Source organism: Barbatula barbatula (assembly GCF_947034865.1).
Source record: "Barbatula barbatula genome assembly, chromosome: 20".
NCBI classification, from domain to species: domain Eukaryota; kingdom Metazoa; phylum Chordata; class Actinopteri; order Cypriniformes; family Nemacheilidae; genus Barbatula; species Barbatula barbatula.
In genome coordinates, this window is record NC_136783.1 from 688,941 (window position 1) to 700,981 (window position 12,041).

At 40.9% G+C, this 12,041-nt stretch overlaps 1 protein-coding gene across 2 annotated transcripts in view; it reads right to left on the reverse strand.

Moving 5' to 3' along the window:
• Positions 1 to 12,041, reverse strand: part of cdk4 (cyclin dependent kinase 4) — a 56,019-nt gene extending 43,978 nt beyond the window's left edge. The window contains exons 1-2 of one of the 2 annotated variants that reach the window (XM_079482611.1): positions 11,884 to 12,041; positions 7,202 to 7,422 (exon numbers count right to left, since the gene is read on the reverse strand). In XM_079482611.1, the coding sequence (XP_079338737.1) occupies positions 7,202 to 7,419 (218 nt within the window). In that variant the 5' untranslated portion in view covers positions 7,420 to 7,422; positions 11,884 to 12,041. The remainder of the gene's footprint in view (positions 1 to 7,201; positions 7,423 to 11,883) is intronic. The other variant, XM_079482612.1, reaches the window with a different exon arrangement.

Genomic DNA, 12,041 nt, shown 5'->3' on the forward strand with positions numbered 1-12,041 from the left:
ACACGCGCAAACAAATTAAACTAGCCCAAGAACGAACGAAGGAACGAAACTACCCGCGGTTTCACCACATGACAGAGCGGAAGTAAAAACAAAGCGATTTCTCAGTTTAACACAGCACTAACACTCAACAAGACACAATTTAAATACACTTACACAGTTCTGTACGCTTCTGCTGCTAAATTGCTTCTCCTACAGATTGAACACTAATCTCCATTTAAATAACAGTGCTGGCGTTTGGCCCCGCCCTCAGATAACACGCGCACACAAAGCAAACAAATTAAACTAGCCCAAGAACGAACGAAGGAACGAAACTTCGCGCGGTTTCACCACGTGACAGAGCGGAAGTAAATACAAAGCGATTTCTCAGTTTAACACAGCACTAAAACTCAACAAGACACAATTTAAATACACTTACACAGTTCTGTACGCTTCTGCTGCTAAATTGCTTCTACACGAGTGATAGTCGAGGATTTGTCTGTGTCTGCACTGTATGAGGATATAAACACATGATCTTCAGCTCCAGAGTTCCTCTGAGAGTTTATTTCACAAACGTTTTACTGTTCGACTGAAGCTATCTGCAAAAACTCTAGCGTCTTCCGGAAGACCCGTCAAAATAAAAAGCCTGTTAAATGGAACACTCAGACAAAAAATACGGTAGTGTACTATAGTATTTGCTATTGAAAATTGTAGTGCCCTTGTAGTAAATTGATAAACACTGTAAACTATAGTAAAGTTCAAAAACACTACAGTATCTAAGAATTGTATTGCAGTTTACTTTAGTATATTATAATATTTATTACTACAGTAATTTAAGTGGACAAATATACCACTTTGGTATATTAAAAAGGGAAAACACAGAACTTAGAAAACTTAAAGCAAATTAAGGTAATCTAAGAATGATATGTACCTAATTTATCCATCTGTATGTAACATTAATGTCTTTTGTCAGTTACCTGCCTATTCATGATGAACTGCACTTGCATATTTTTTTATGATGACAACAAATGATTTATACTTTTGCTACTACTGTTTGGCCTGTGCCTACAAACTTTAAACCTTTCTAGCACCAGTGCAATATGCAAAAAAAGTTAACTCACAGCCTTAACACTAATAATAATTACTGCTTGCCCAAATTCAGGCGGCCAAAGCAGACACTAGTAAAAATGCTTAGAAGCAAACTTGACCAATCTAAATCCGAAACAATTATATTGATTATATTATATTTTTATTCAAATGAAATATAATTTTTCATTTCAGTCATTTTTGTACTCGGATAAGTGAATGACAAAATGCTTACTGCGGGGAAAATAAGTATTTGACACATCAGCATTTTTATCAGTAAGGGGATTTCTAAGTGGGCAATTGACACAAAATTTCCACCAGATGTAGCCATCAAGCCAAATATTGAATTCATACAAAGAAATCAGAACATTTAAGTATACAAGTTACATTTACATTTAGTCATTTAGCAGACGCTTTTATCCAAATGATGCAACATTGGAAGCAATTATAACAACATAGGCAACAAAATACATAAGTGCATCAAAACTAGTCCATTAAAGCCTAGCACAGTATACAAAGCTAAGAATTGTGAGGTTAGTAAGTTTTTTAATAAGAAGGAAAGGGAAAAGAATTAGGATATATCAATCAGCAACGTGTTGACGGAAGAGATGCGTTTTTAGGCGTTTTTTAAAGATGGCAACAGAGTCTGCTAATCTTGTAGCAGCTGGTAGATCATTCCACCAATGTGGAACAGATCCAGAGAAGGTACGGGAGAGTGACTTTTTTCCTTTTTGGGATGGTACCACTAGTCGTTGTTCCTTTGCAGACCGCAGTGATCTGGCAGGAACATAGATCTGCATTAGCGAGTGGAGATACGATGGTGCGGACCCGGTGGTGGTCTTGTAGGCCAGGAGCATAGCTTTGAACTTTATGCGGGCGGCAAGAGGGAGCAAGTGTAACCTGATGAAGAGCGGAGTTACATGCGCTCTCTTCGGTTATTGAAGACCACTCTTGCCGCCGCATTCTGGATCATCTGGAGAGGTTTGATTGTGCAAGCAGGAAGTCCAGCCAGAAGAGCATTGCAATAATCCAGTTTGGACAAGACAAGAGCCTGGACTAGGACTTGCGTAGAGTGCTCTGATAGGAAAGAACTAATTTTCCTCATGTTGTAGAGGATGAATTTACAGGACCGGGTGGTGCTGGCAACATGACTTGTGAGGTTAAGCCGATCATCGATTACCACCCCCAGGTTTCTGGCTGTGCTGGACGGTGTAATAGTTGATGAGCCTAGTTGAATGGCAAGGTTGTGGTGAATCTTTGTGTTGGCCGGGATCACAAGCAGTTCCGTTTTTGCAAGGTTCAGCTGCAGGTGATGATCCTTCATCCAAAGCGAGATGTCACTCAGGCATGCCGCGATGCGAGCAGATCGTCGGATCGTGCGGTTGAAATGACAATTTAGAGTTGTGTGTCATCCGCATAGCAGTGATAGGAGAAGCCATGCTTCTGAATGACAGAGCCGAGGGATGTCATGTAAATGGAGAAAAGTAGTGGTCCAAGCACTGAGCCCTGTGGGACCCCCGTGTTGAGCTGTTGGGACACGGAGACCTCATCTCTCCAGGATACTCTGAATGACCTACCCGAGAGGTAGGACTCGAAACATTGCAACGCCATTCCAGAGACACTCATAGCACTGAGAGAAGCCAGGAGGATGTGATGATTGACAGCGTCAAAGGCAGCAGACAGATCCAGTAGGATGAGCACAGATGACATGGATGATGCTTTTGCCAGTCTCAGGGCTTCGATGACTGAGAGCAGTGCAGTCTCTTGGAATGACTGGTCTTGAAACCAGACTGATTGCTTCCCAGGAGGTTGTTTCACATGAGAAAGGAGGAGAACTGGTTGAACACAACTCGCTCCAGGGCTTTGGCAATGAAGGGAAGAAGGGAAACAGGCCTGTAGTTTTCTAGCATTGTAGGGTCGAGGGTGGGTTTCTTCAGTAGCGGTGTGATGCGGGCCTCTTTGAACGCTGTGGGAAATGTCCCAGTGGTGAGCGAAGTGTTGATGATGTGGGTCAGAGCAGGCACAACCGTTGGAGGGATGGCCTGGAGAGGATGGGTGGGGATGGGATCCAGTGGGCAGGTGGTAGGGTGGTTGGAACCAATGACCTTGGAAACATCAGCTCCAGACAGAGGAGAAAAGGCGGGGATCACACACGTGTCAGGGATGTGGGCGGGTTCAACAGGTGGTGGCGTAGAAAACTGGCTGCTGATGGCGGTAGTTTTCTTTACGAAGAACGATGCAAAATCAGCAGCTGTTAACTCCGATGAAGGTGCGAGAGCAGGCGGACAGAGGAGAGCAGAGAAGGTTTTGAAGAGCGTGAGAGAGTCCGGAGAGTTGCAGAACTTAGAGTGGTAGTAATCAGTTTTTGCAGAGGTGACGTCAACAGAGAAAGTAGAGAGAAGAGATTGGTAGAGAGAGAGGTCAGCAGGGTCTTTTGACTTAAGCCATTTTCTCTCAGCTGACTGGAGGCTGGCGCGATGCTCACGCAGTACATTTGATAACCAGGGAGCGCTGGGGATGCACGGGCTGGTCTAGATGCAAGAGGGCATAGGTTGACCAAGCAGGATGCAAGCGTGGAACACAGAGTGTCTGTGGCATTGTCTGTATTCAAAAGAGAGAGCTCATCAGAGGGGGGGAGTGCAGAGAAGACAGCAGAGGAAAAACAGGAGGGAGGGAGGGACCGCAGGTTGCGCTGGAAAGTGACAAACGGTAAGACATCTGCGATGTCTGGAGCAGTGAGGTCGAGGGTGATGAAGAAGTGATCAGACGTGTGCAGCTGGGTGACCTGAGAGTGATGAGTGGAGCAGTACCTTGTGAAGATCAGATCTAGATGGTTTCCAGACTTGTGGGTTGCTGATGTGGAAACCTGCTCGATGAGAAATGATGCAGTCAGGTTGATGAAGTCAGCAGACTGTGGCTTTCCAATGTGGATGTTGAAATCTCCTAGTACCACCAGAGGAGTACCATCCTCAGGGAAGGATGAAAGAAGCACATCCAGCTCCTCCAAGAAATGACCCAGGGGACGATATATAACTACAAAATGACTTTTAACAGGGTGGGTGATAGTAACAGCATGAAACTCGAAGGAGCTGTTGTCACACATGGGTGTTAGCTGATTGAATTTCCAGTCTTTGGGGATGAGTAGACCGGTGCCTCCACCCTTTCCTGTGATGGGAGGGCTGTGGGAGAAAGTGTGGTTATGGGAGAGGGCAGCGGGAGTGGCAGAGTCCACTGGTTTGATCCATGCTTCTGTAAGTGCTACAATGGAAAGACCAGAATGTTTAACAAAAGCTGTAATGAAATCAGCTTTGTTCACAGCAGAATGGCAGTTCCACAATCCTATTGGGAAAGTAGAAGGGGCAGTTGCTAGCAGTGATACATTGTGAAGATTATTAGCATTGCGTCGCCTTCGGCATGCGGCAGATGGTCTACTGTGTATTGACATCGAGCGCGAATGAGGCGTAAAAAACGAGTTATTCGCGAATAGTTGGACGCTTGAACATTTTGTGTTTACTCGCTTCATTCGCGCGTGAAATTCACGTCATTGGAGGGGCTTTAGCGGGAACGTAGTTGTAAAATAAGGCAAATAAACTCAATCTACCGCCTTTAGCTACCTTGTAGTTTCAATATGTATATATCACTCAAATTGAGTTAAGAGTGTTTTTACAACTTACCAGATTCTCCGACCTCCTCACTCACTTTCTTCCAAGCAAGATCCTTTTTATTCCTGTTTTTATAAAAGTAGGAACAAGTATCGTAAAGCTCCGGGTGTCCACAAACAGAGATTATGAGCTTGTCCTCCATTTTGTATTTCTGTCTCCGCTCGCTACGTCGTCTACGTCACTACTAGAGCAGGCTCCTGATTGGTTAACGCGGCGCGAATTTTCGCCAAAGTTCAGATTTTTCAACTCGCACCATTCGTGGCATTCGCGCCGCCTCATTCGCGCCGCAAGAGCGTCTATCGCGTCTTTGCATTGACTTAACATGTAAATCACTTGCGCTTGACGCCTCATTCGCGCTCGATGTGAACACACAGTTACGTGTTGTAATTACAGAAAGGATTTTAAAACACATATTTAAGAGAAGCAGAAAGGAAATAGGTAGAAGCATTAAAAATAACAATAAAGGTTTAAGTGTAAGTGCAAACAAGTAAGAAAAGTGCAAGTGTTAATACAAAACAAAAAGGTACAAAAGAAGTGCAATACTCAAGTGCCCTGTCGGTGTGTCCCGGCTCGGTGGAGTCGCGCCCAGGTAGAGTCGATGTCTTTACTCTCTTCGGTCTTCACGCAATGAGGGCTGCACGCGACCGCTGCCGCAGTGGGTAGTCGCTTTTAAATACCCGTCTAATTAATTTAATTCAACAGGCCCCGCCCTCAGATCCCAGCAAACACAGAACGTTGCCCTATGGTTCCCATTTGGTTTTTTCGTTGGGAACCACAGGGCAACGTTCACAGAAGTTTTTTCTGACCAACAGCGAACGTTACCGGAACGTTCCCTGCAGGTTAGTTTTTTTTAACCAACAGCTAAAGTTCTCGGAACGTTCCCTTCAGGTTATTTTTGAGGGTAAAAATACAAACAAAAACGTTATGTACAGGTTCCCTCTAGGTTATTAACTAATGAAAATTAGCAAACAATCGCAAAAAAGTGCTTGCTAACTCTCTTTCAGATTCCAATTACCATATTGCACACTTCGATTTAAAATCATATTTTTATATTCATAATTTATTGAGAAGCACGCCTTCTGAGAGGAGCCGGCCGGTCCCGTCAGTTTCCTGAGGTAAAATACTTTTTTAACTTAATCAGCATTGTGGTGAGGAAGGCGGGACGAGAGCCGTGACGCGGGGCCGGTGGCATGAGTGATAAGTGCAAGCACTTATCTCTCTCTCTCTTCTCCGTCATGGGTCTCTCTCTCTCTTCTCCATCACGGGTCTCTCTCTCTCTCTTCTCCGTCACGGGTCTCCTCTCTCTCTTCTCCGTCACGGGTCTCCTCTCTCTCTTCTCCGTCACGGGTCTCCTCTCTCTCTCTCTCCTCAGAATTGATATACACTGAAATCCTTCATTCCTCTCAGTTGCCCATATCATGATCCTGTCGGGACTTGAGCTGTAGTGTAATAGGTTTGGGTCAGGGAATGGTGTCTTTAAACACAGTACCATCATAAATGTGACTGAAGATTGTTGACTAGTGCAGATTCAGGTCATTTTGCTTCAGTGCTGGTGATACTGTAGGTGCACATTAGGTCACACACAATCTAAGAGATTTTATCAGTCAGTGTCCTTATTGATTCAATTCATTTTTGCTTAATACTATATTACTAATATTAAAATGAAAATTACCTGCAAATATTATATTTTATTTTCAGAAAACAACCTGAGCCCCAGGCAATCAAGGCAATCAAGACACATACAATACTCATTGACATGAGCATGGCTGCAGAATCTTTAGTTCACTTATATCATATTTACTGTATTAAGATGGGGTCTTAAGAGGCTGAGATACAGGAAAATTGCAAATGGCAGGACAGACTTCCCTGCGAGCATCACACACACAAACAGTATATATACACTCACCTAAAGGATTATTAGGAACACCATACTAATACTGTGTTTGACCCCCTTTCACCTTCAGAACTGCCTTAATTCTAGGTGGCATTGATTCAACAAGGTGCTGAAAGCATTCTTTAGAAATGTTGGCCCATATTGATAGGATAGCATCTTGCAATTGATGGAGATTTGTCAGGTAGGCCGTGGCATTTAACCGATGCCCAATTGGCATTGAAGCAACTGCCATGTGATTTGTTGATTAGATTAGATTAGATGTTAATTTGCTATAGAAGGCATTTGTGGAAAACTACTTTCTTTAAGGGTCATTGTAACTGATGTTAATATTATTGATACAGTGCCCTGTGAAACCAGCAAACCGTCATCTTTATAATAATAGAACATCTCACACCTTTACAACCCTTGTCTGAATGTGACAGGCCTGAGATAAAAAGTAACCAATTGTTCAAGAGATTCAGAGCCGACGCTTTATTTTGAGATTCAATATGGTGTTTTATCGTTTGTAACAGAAGAAAGTCAGCAGCATTGTTTAATTAAACCAGGCAATAGAAATGTTTTTAACAGAACAAGTTTGACTTACTTGACAATGTTAGGGTGGTCGAATTGCTCGAGTCGTCTGAGCAGGGCCACCTCTCGTACCGTGGACAGAGGAAGTCCATCCTGATTGGTCTGCACTCGCACACTCTTCAGAGCCACAAACTGTCCACTGTCTTTGTCCCGGGCTTTGTAAACTGTCCCGTGAGCACCACCACCGATCTCTGCGACCGGCTCGTACTGCACCATGCTCTCCTGCGCCATGACCTGCACAAAACAAACACACGTGACATTTCACTACACCACTGTGAGATGTGTGTGTCTCTCTCTCTCTCTCTCTCTCTCTCTCTCCTTTAACAACACAACGCAGTCGATCAAAGGAGTGAGATGACATGTTTACATCGCTTAAAGTCAATTTGAAATAATTCATTGAACTATTATGATTTTGATTAAAAGGACCAAAACATCACTTTTGAAACCATTATTATGCCTCAGCAGATTTGGACTCTTGTGTGGTTTTGTCTCCTGCATCGCTTTACTTTCATCTCAAAGTCAAGTGTATTCAGTCAAGGGTTATTTTGTCACAATAGCTGTACAATATCCTCGTGACTTTCCCATAAAGTGGCTGAATGATGAGGGTACCAGAGACTGTGATGCTGTGAATAACATAACTCACTTATGTACAGACTCTGACACGCGCAGATATAAAATAAAGATGTCACGTAACGTTACACAGTCAATAACATATGGGATGAATTCCGACTCAAAATGATTAACAAATGCACGCACAGTCATCCGTGAACGTGATACACGTTTCATTTGTATTTTACGATTCACAAACAAATGCCTTATGATTTGATTCTGTGACATTTAGATTTGAATAAACACGAAGCGATTTGTACAAAAAGAGGCAGATTTGTGATCGCAATGTTTTATTTTGTGTTCATGTATATTGATTTTGCTCATACCAATGAGAAGTTGTGAATTTGTGTATCCGGCAACGTGCGTCCATTTATCCTGTTCGGTATTCGACATAACACCAACATGTACAAAAAACTATCGATGAATAAACCGACGCTCATGTGTTATGATCCAAATACAAATGTCTTTCATTTCGTATCAACAAAATTCGTAATTAAATGAATCTGCACGGGTTTGTACAAACAGAGATATATTTGTGAATACGGATGTTCTCTCTCGTATTTATTTATCTTAATTTGTGCATGTCAACAACAATGTGCGCATTTGTGGATCCTGTGACGCGAGTCCATTTATCCTGTTCGGTTCATTTGGATGTTGAGACGCAACTGCAGATCCATGCGCAACCGTGCCCAAAATAAGAACTACCACTAGATGGCAGGCTAACGGAAACCATAGGTGCTGGTCATATCATTAGAATATCATCAAAAAGTTGATGCATTTCACTATTTCCATTAAAAAAGTGAAACTTGTCAATTATATTAATTCATTACACGCAGACTGATATATTTCAAATGTTTATTTCTTTTAATTGTGATGATTATAACTGACAACTAATGAAAATCCCAAATTGATAAGGCGTTTAATCTCAAAGACAAAGCATTTTCTCATGAAGTTAATAGTGGCAGTTATTAAAGTTACAGTGCAGTAGATGAGTTAATGCGGTTATTAAAGTTACAGTGCAGTAGATGAGTTAATGCAGTTATTAATGTTACAGTTCAGTAGATGAGTTAATGCGGTTATTAAAGTAACAGTGCAGTAGATGAGTTAATGCGGTTATTAAAGTAACAGTGCAGTAGATGAGTTAATGCGGTTATTAAAGTTACAGTGCAGTAGATGAGTTAATGCGGTTATTAAAGTTACAGCGCAGTAGATGAGTTAATGCGGTTATAAAAGTTACGGTGCAGTAGATGAGTTAATGCAGTTAATAAGGTTACAGTGCAGTAGATGAGTTAATGCAGTTATTAAAGTTACAGTGCAGTAGATGAGTTAATGCGGTTATTAAAGTTACAGTGCAGTAGATGAGTTAATGCGGTTATTAAAGTTACGGTGCAGTAGATGAGTTAATGCAGTTATTAAAGTTACAGCGCAGTAGATGAGTTAATGCGGTTATAAAAGTTACGGTGCAGTAGATGAGTTAATGCAGTTAATAAGGTTACAGTGCAGTAGATGAGTTAATGCAGTTAATAAGGTTACAGCGCAGTAGATGAGTTAATGCGGTTATAAAAGTTACGGTGCAGTAGATGAGTTAATGCAGTTAATAAGGTTACAGTGCCGTAGATGAGTTAATGCAGTTAATAAGGTTACAGTGCAGTAGATGAGTTAATGCGGTTATTAAAGTTACAGCGCAGTAGATGAGTTAATGCAGTTAATAAGGTTACAGTGCCGTAGATGAGTTAATGCGGTTATTAAAGTTACAGTGCAGTAGATGAGTTAATGCGGTTATTAAAGTTACAGTGCAGTAGATGAGTTAATGCAGTTATTAATGTTACAGTTCAGTAGATGAGTTAATGCGGTTATTAAAGTTACAGTTCAGTAGATGAGTTAATGCGGTTATTAAAGTAACAGTGCAGTAGATGAGTTAATGCGGTTATTAAAGTAACAGTGCAGTAGATGAGTTAATGCGGTTATTAAAGTTACAGTGCAGTAGATGAGTTAATGCGGTTATTAAAGTTACAGCGCAGTAGATGAGTTAATGCGGTTATAAAAGTTACGGTGCAGTAGATGAGTTAATGCAGTTAATAAGGTTACAGTGCAGTAGATGAGTTAATGCAGTTATTAAAGTTACAGTGCAGTAGATGAGTTAATGCGGTTATTAAAGTTACAGTGCAGTAGATGAGTTCATGCGGTTATTAAAGTTACGGTGCAGTAGATGAGTTAATGCAGTTATTAAAGTTACAGCGCAGTAGATGAGTTAATGCGGTTATAAAAGTTACGGTGCAGTAGATGAGTTAATGCAGTTAATAAGGTTACAGTGCAGTAGATGAGTTAATGCAGTTAATAAGGTTACAGCGCAGTAGATGAGTTAATGCGGTTATAAAAGTTACGGTGCAGTAGATGAGTTAATGCAGTTAATAAGGTTACAGTGCCGTAGATGAGTTAATGCAGTTAATAAGGTTACAGTGCAGTAGATGAGTTAATGCGGTTATTAAAGTTACAGCGCAGTAGATGAGTTAATGCAGTTAATAAGGTTACAGTGCCGTAGATGAGTTAATGCGGTTATTAAAGTTACAGTGCAGTAGATGAGTTAATGCAGTTAATAAGGTTACAGTGCAGTAGATGAGTTAATGCGGTTATTAAAGTTACAGCGCAGTAGATGAGTCAATGCAGTTATTAAAGTTACAGCGCAGTAGATGAGTTAATGCGGTTATAAAAGTTACAGCGCAGTAGATGAGTTAATGCAGTTAATAAGGTTACAGTGCCGTAGATGAGTTAATGCGGTTATTAAAGTTACAGTGCAGTAGATGAGTTAATGCAGTTAATAAGGTTACAGTGCAGTAGATGAGTTAATGCGGTTATTAAAGTTACAGCGCAGTAGATGAGTTAATGCAGTTAATAAGGTTACAGTGCAGTAGATGAGTTAATGCAGTTAATAAGGTTACAGTGCCGTAGATGAGTTAATGCAGTTAATAAGGTTACAGTGCAGTAGATGAGTTAATGCAGTTAATAAGGTTACAGTGCCGTAGATGAGTTAATGCGGTTATTAAAGTTACAGCGCAGTAGATGAGTTAATGCAGTTAATAAGGTTACAGTGCAGTAGATGAGTTAATGCAGTTAATAAGGTTACAGTGCAGTAGATGAGTTAATGCAGTTAATAAGGTTACAGTGCAGTAGATGAGTTAATGCGGTTATTAAAGTTACAGCGCAGTAGATGAGTTAATGCAGTTAATAAGGTTACAGTGCAGTAGATGAGTTAATGCAGTTAATAAGGTTACAGTGCCGTAGATGAGTTAATGCAGTACCAGTACACAGTTCTGTAGTGCAAAGGATGCAGTGTGTGTATGTATATCTTGCCTGAATCAGAATTTAATCGAATATCATTTACTTTTTCTGTGCTGTGATGCTGACGGAAACCAGACTGATAATTGTCCAGATTACCATTTGTGTTTAGGAATTTGTTCAGCTGATTGAAGAAAACCTTTTCAATGATCTTGCCTATGAAGGAAGATTTGTTGGTCTGTAGTTAGACAGTAAGTTTTTCTAGATTGCTCTTATTTAAGTAAAGGCTTGACAAATACAGTTTTTAGGGACTATGGGAAAGATCCTGAGAGAAATAACGTATTTAGTATTTTTAAAAGATCTGCTTCTAAACAGTTAAACACTTTTTTGAAAAATGATATGGGGAGTGTGTCCAGGTTGCATGTTGAAAACCGCGTAAAGAAAGTCTCAAAATCCAAATGAACCGAAAAGGATAAATGGACCAAATGCACAACTTCTCATTGGTATGAGCAAAATCAATCTACATGAACACAAAATAAAACATTGCGATCACAAATCTGCCTCTATTTGTACAAATCGCTTCGTGTTTATTCAAATCTAAATGTCACAGAATCAAATCATAAGGCATTTGTTTGTGAATCGTAAAATACAAATGAAACGTGTATCACGTTCACGGATGACTGTGCCTGCATTTGTTAATCATTTTGAGTCGGAATTCATCCCATAATAACACGTCATCACTTCCGCTTAACTTTAGGAAACATCCATCGCGATTATTATAAAGTTAACGCAAGTTCATGGGAAACTCACCACGTTTCTTGTCGACGAGCAATGTTATTTCAACTATAGCACGTGTCTCATGTCTCTCGTGCGCTGTTTGTTCTGTCTGACACACTTCACTCGTGTTGTCTGTCGTTTAACATTATTACAAAATTGTGTGTGTGTGTGTGTGGCTGAACTTCTTATTC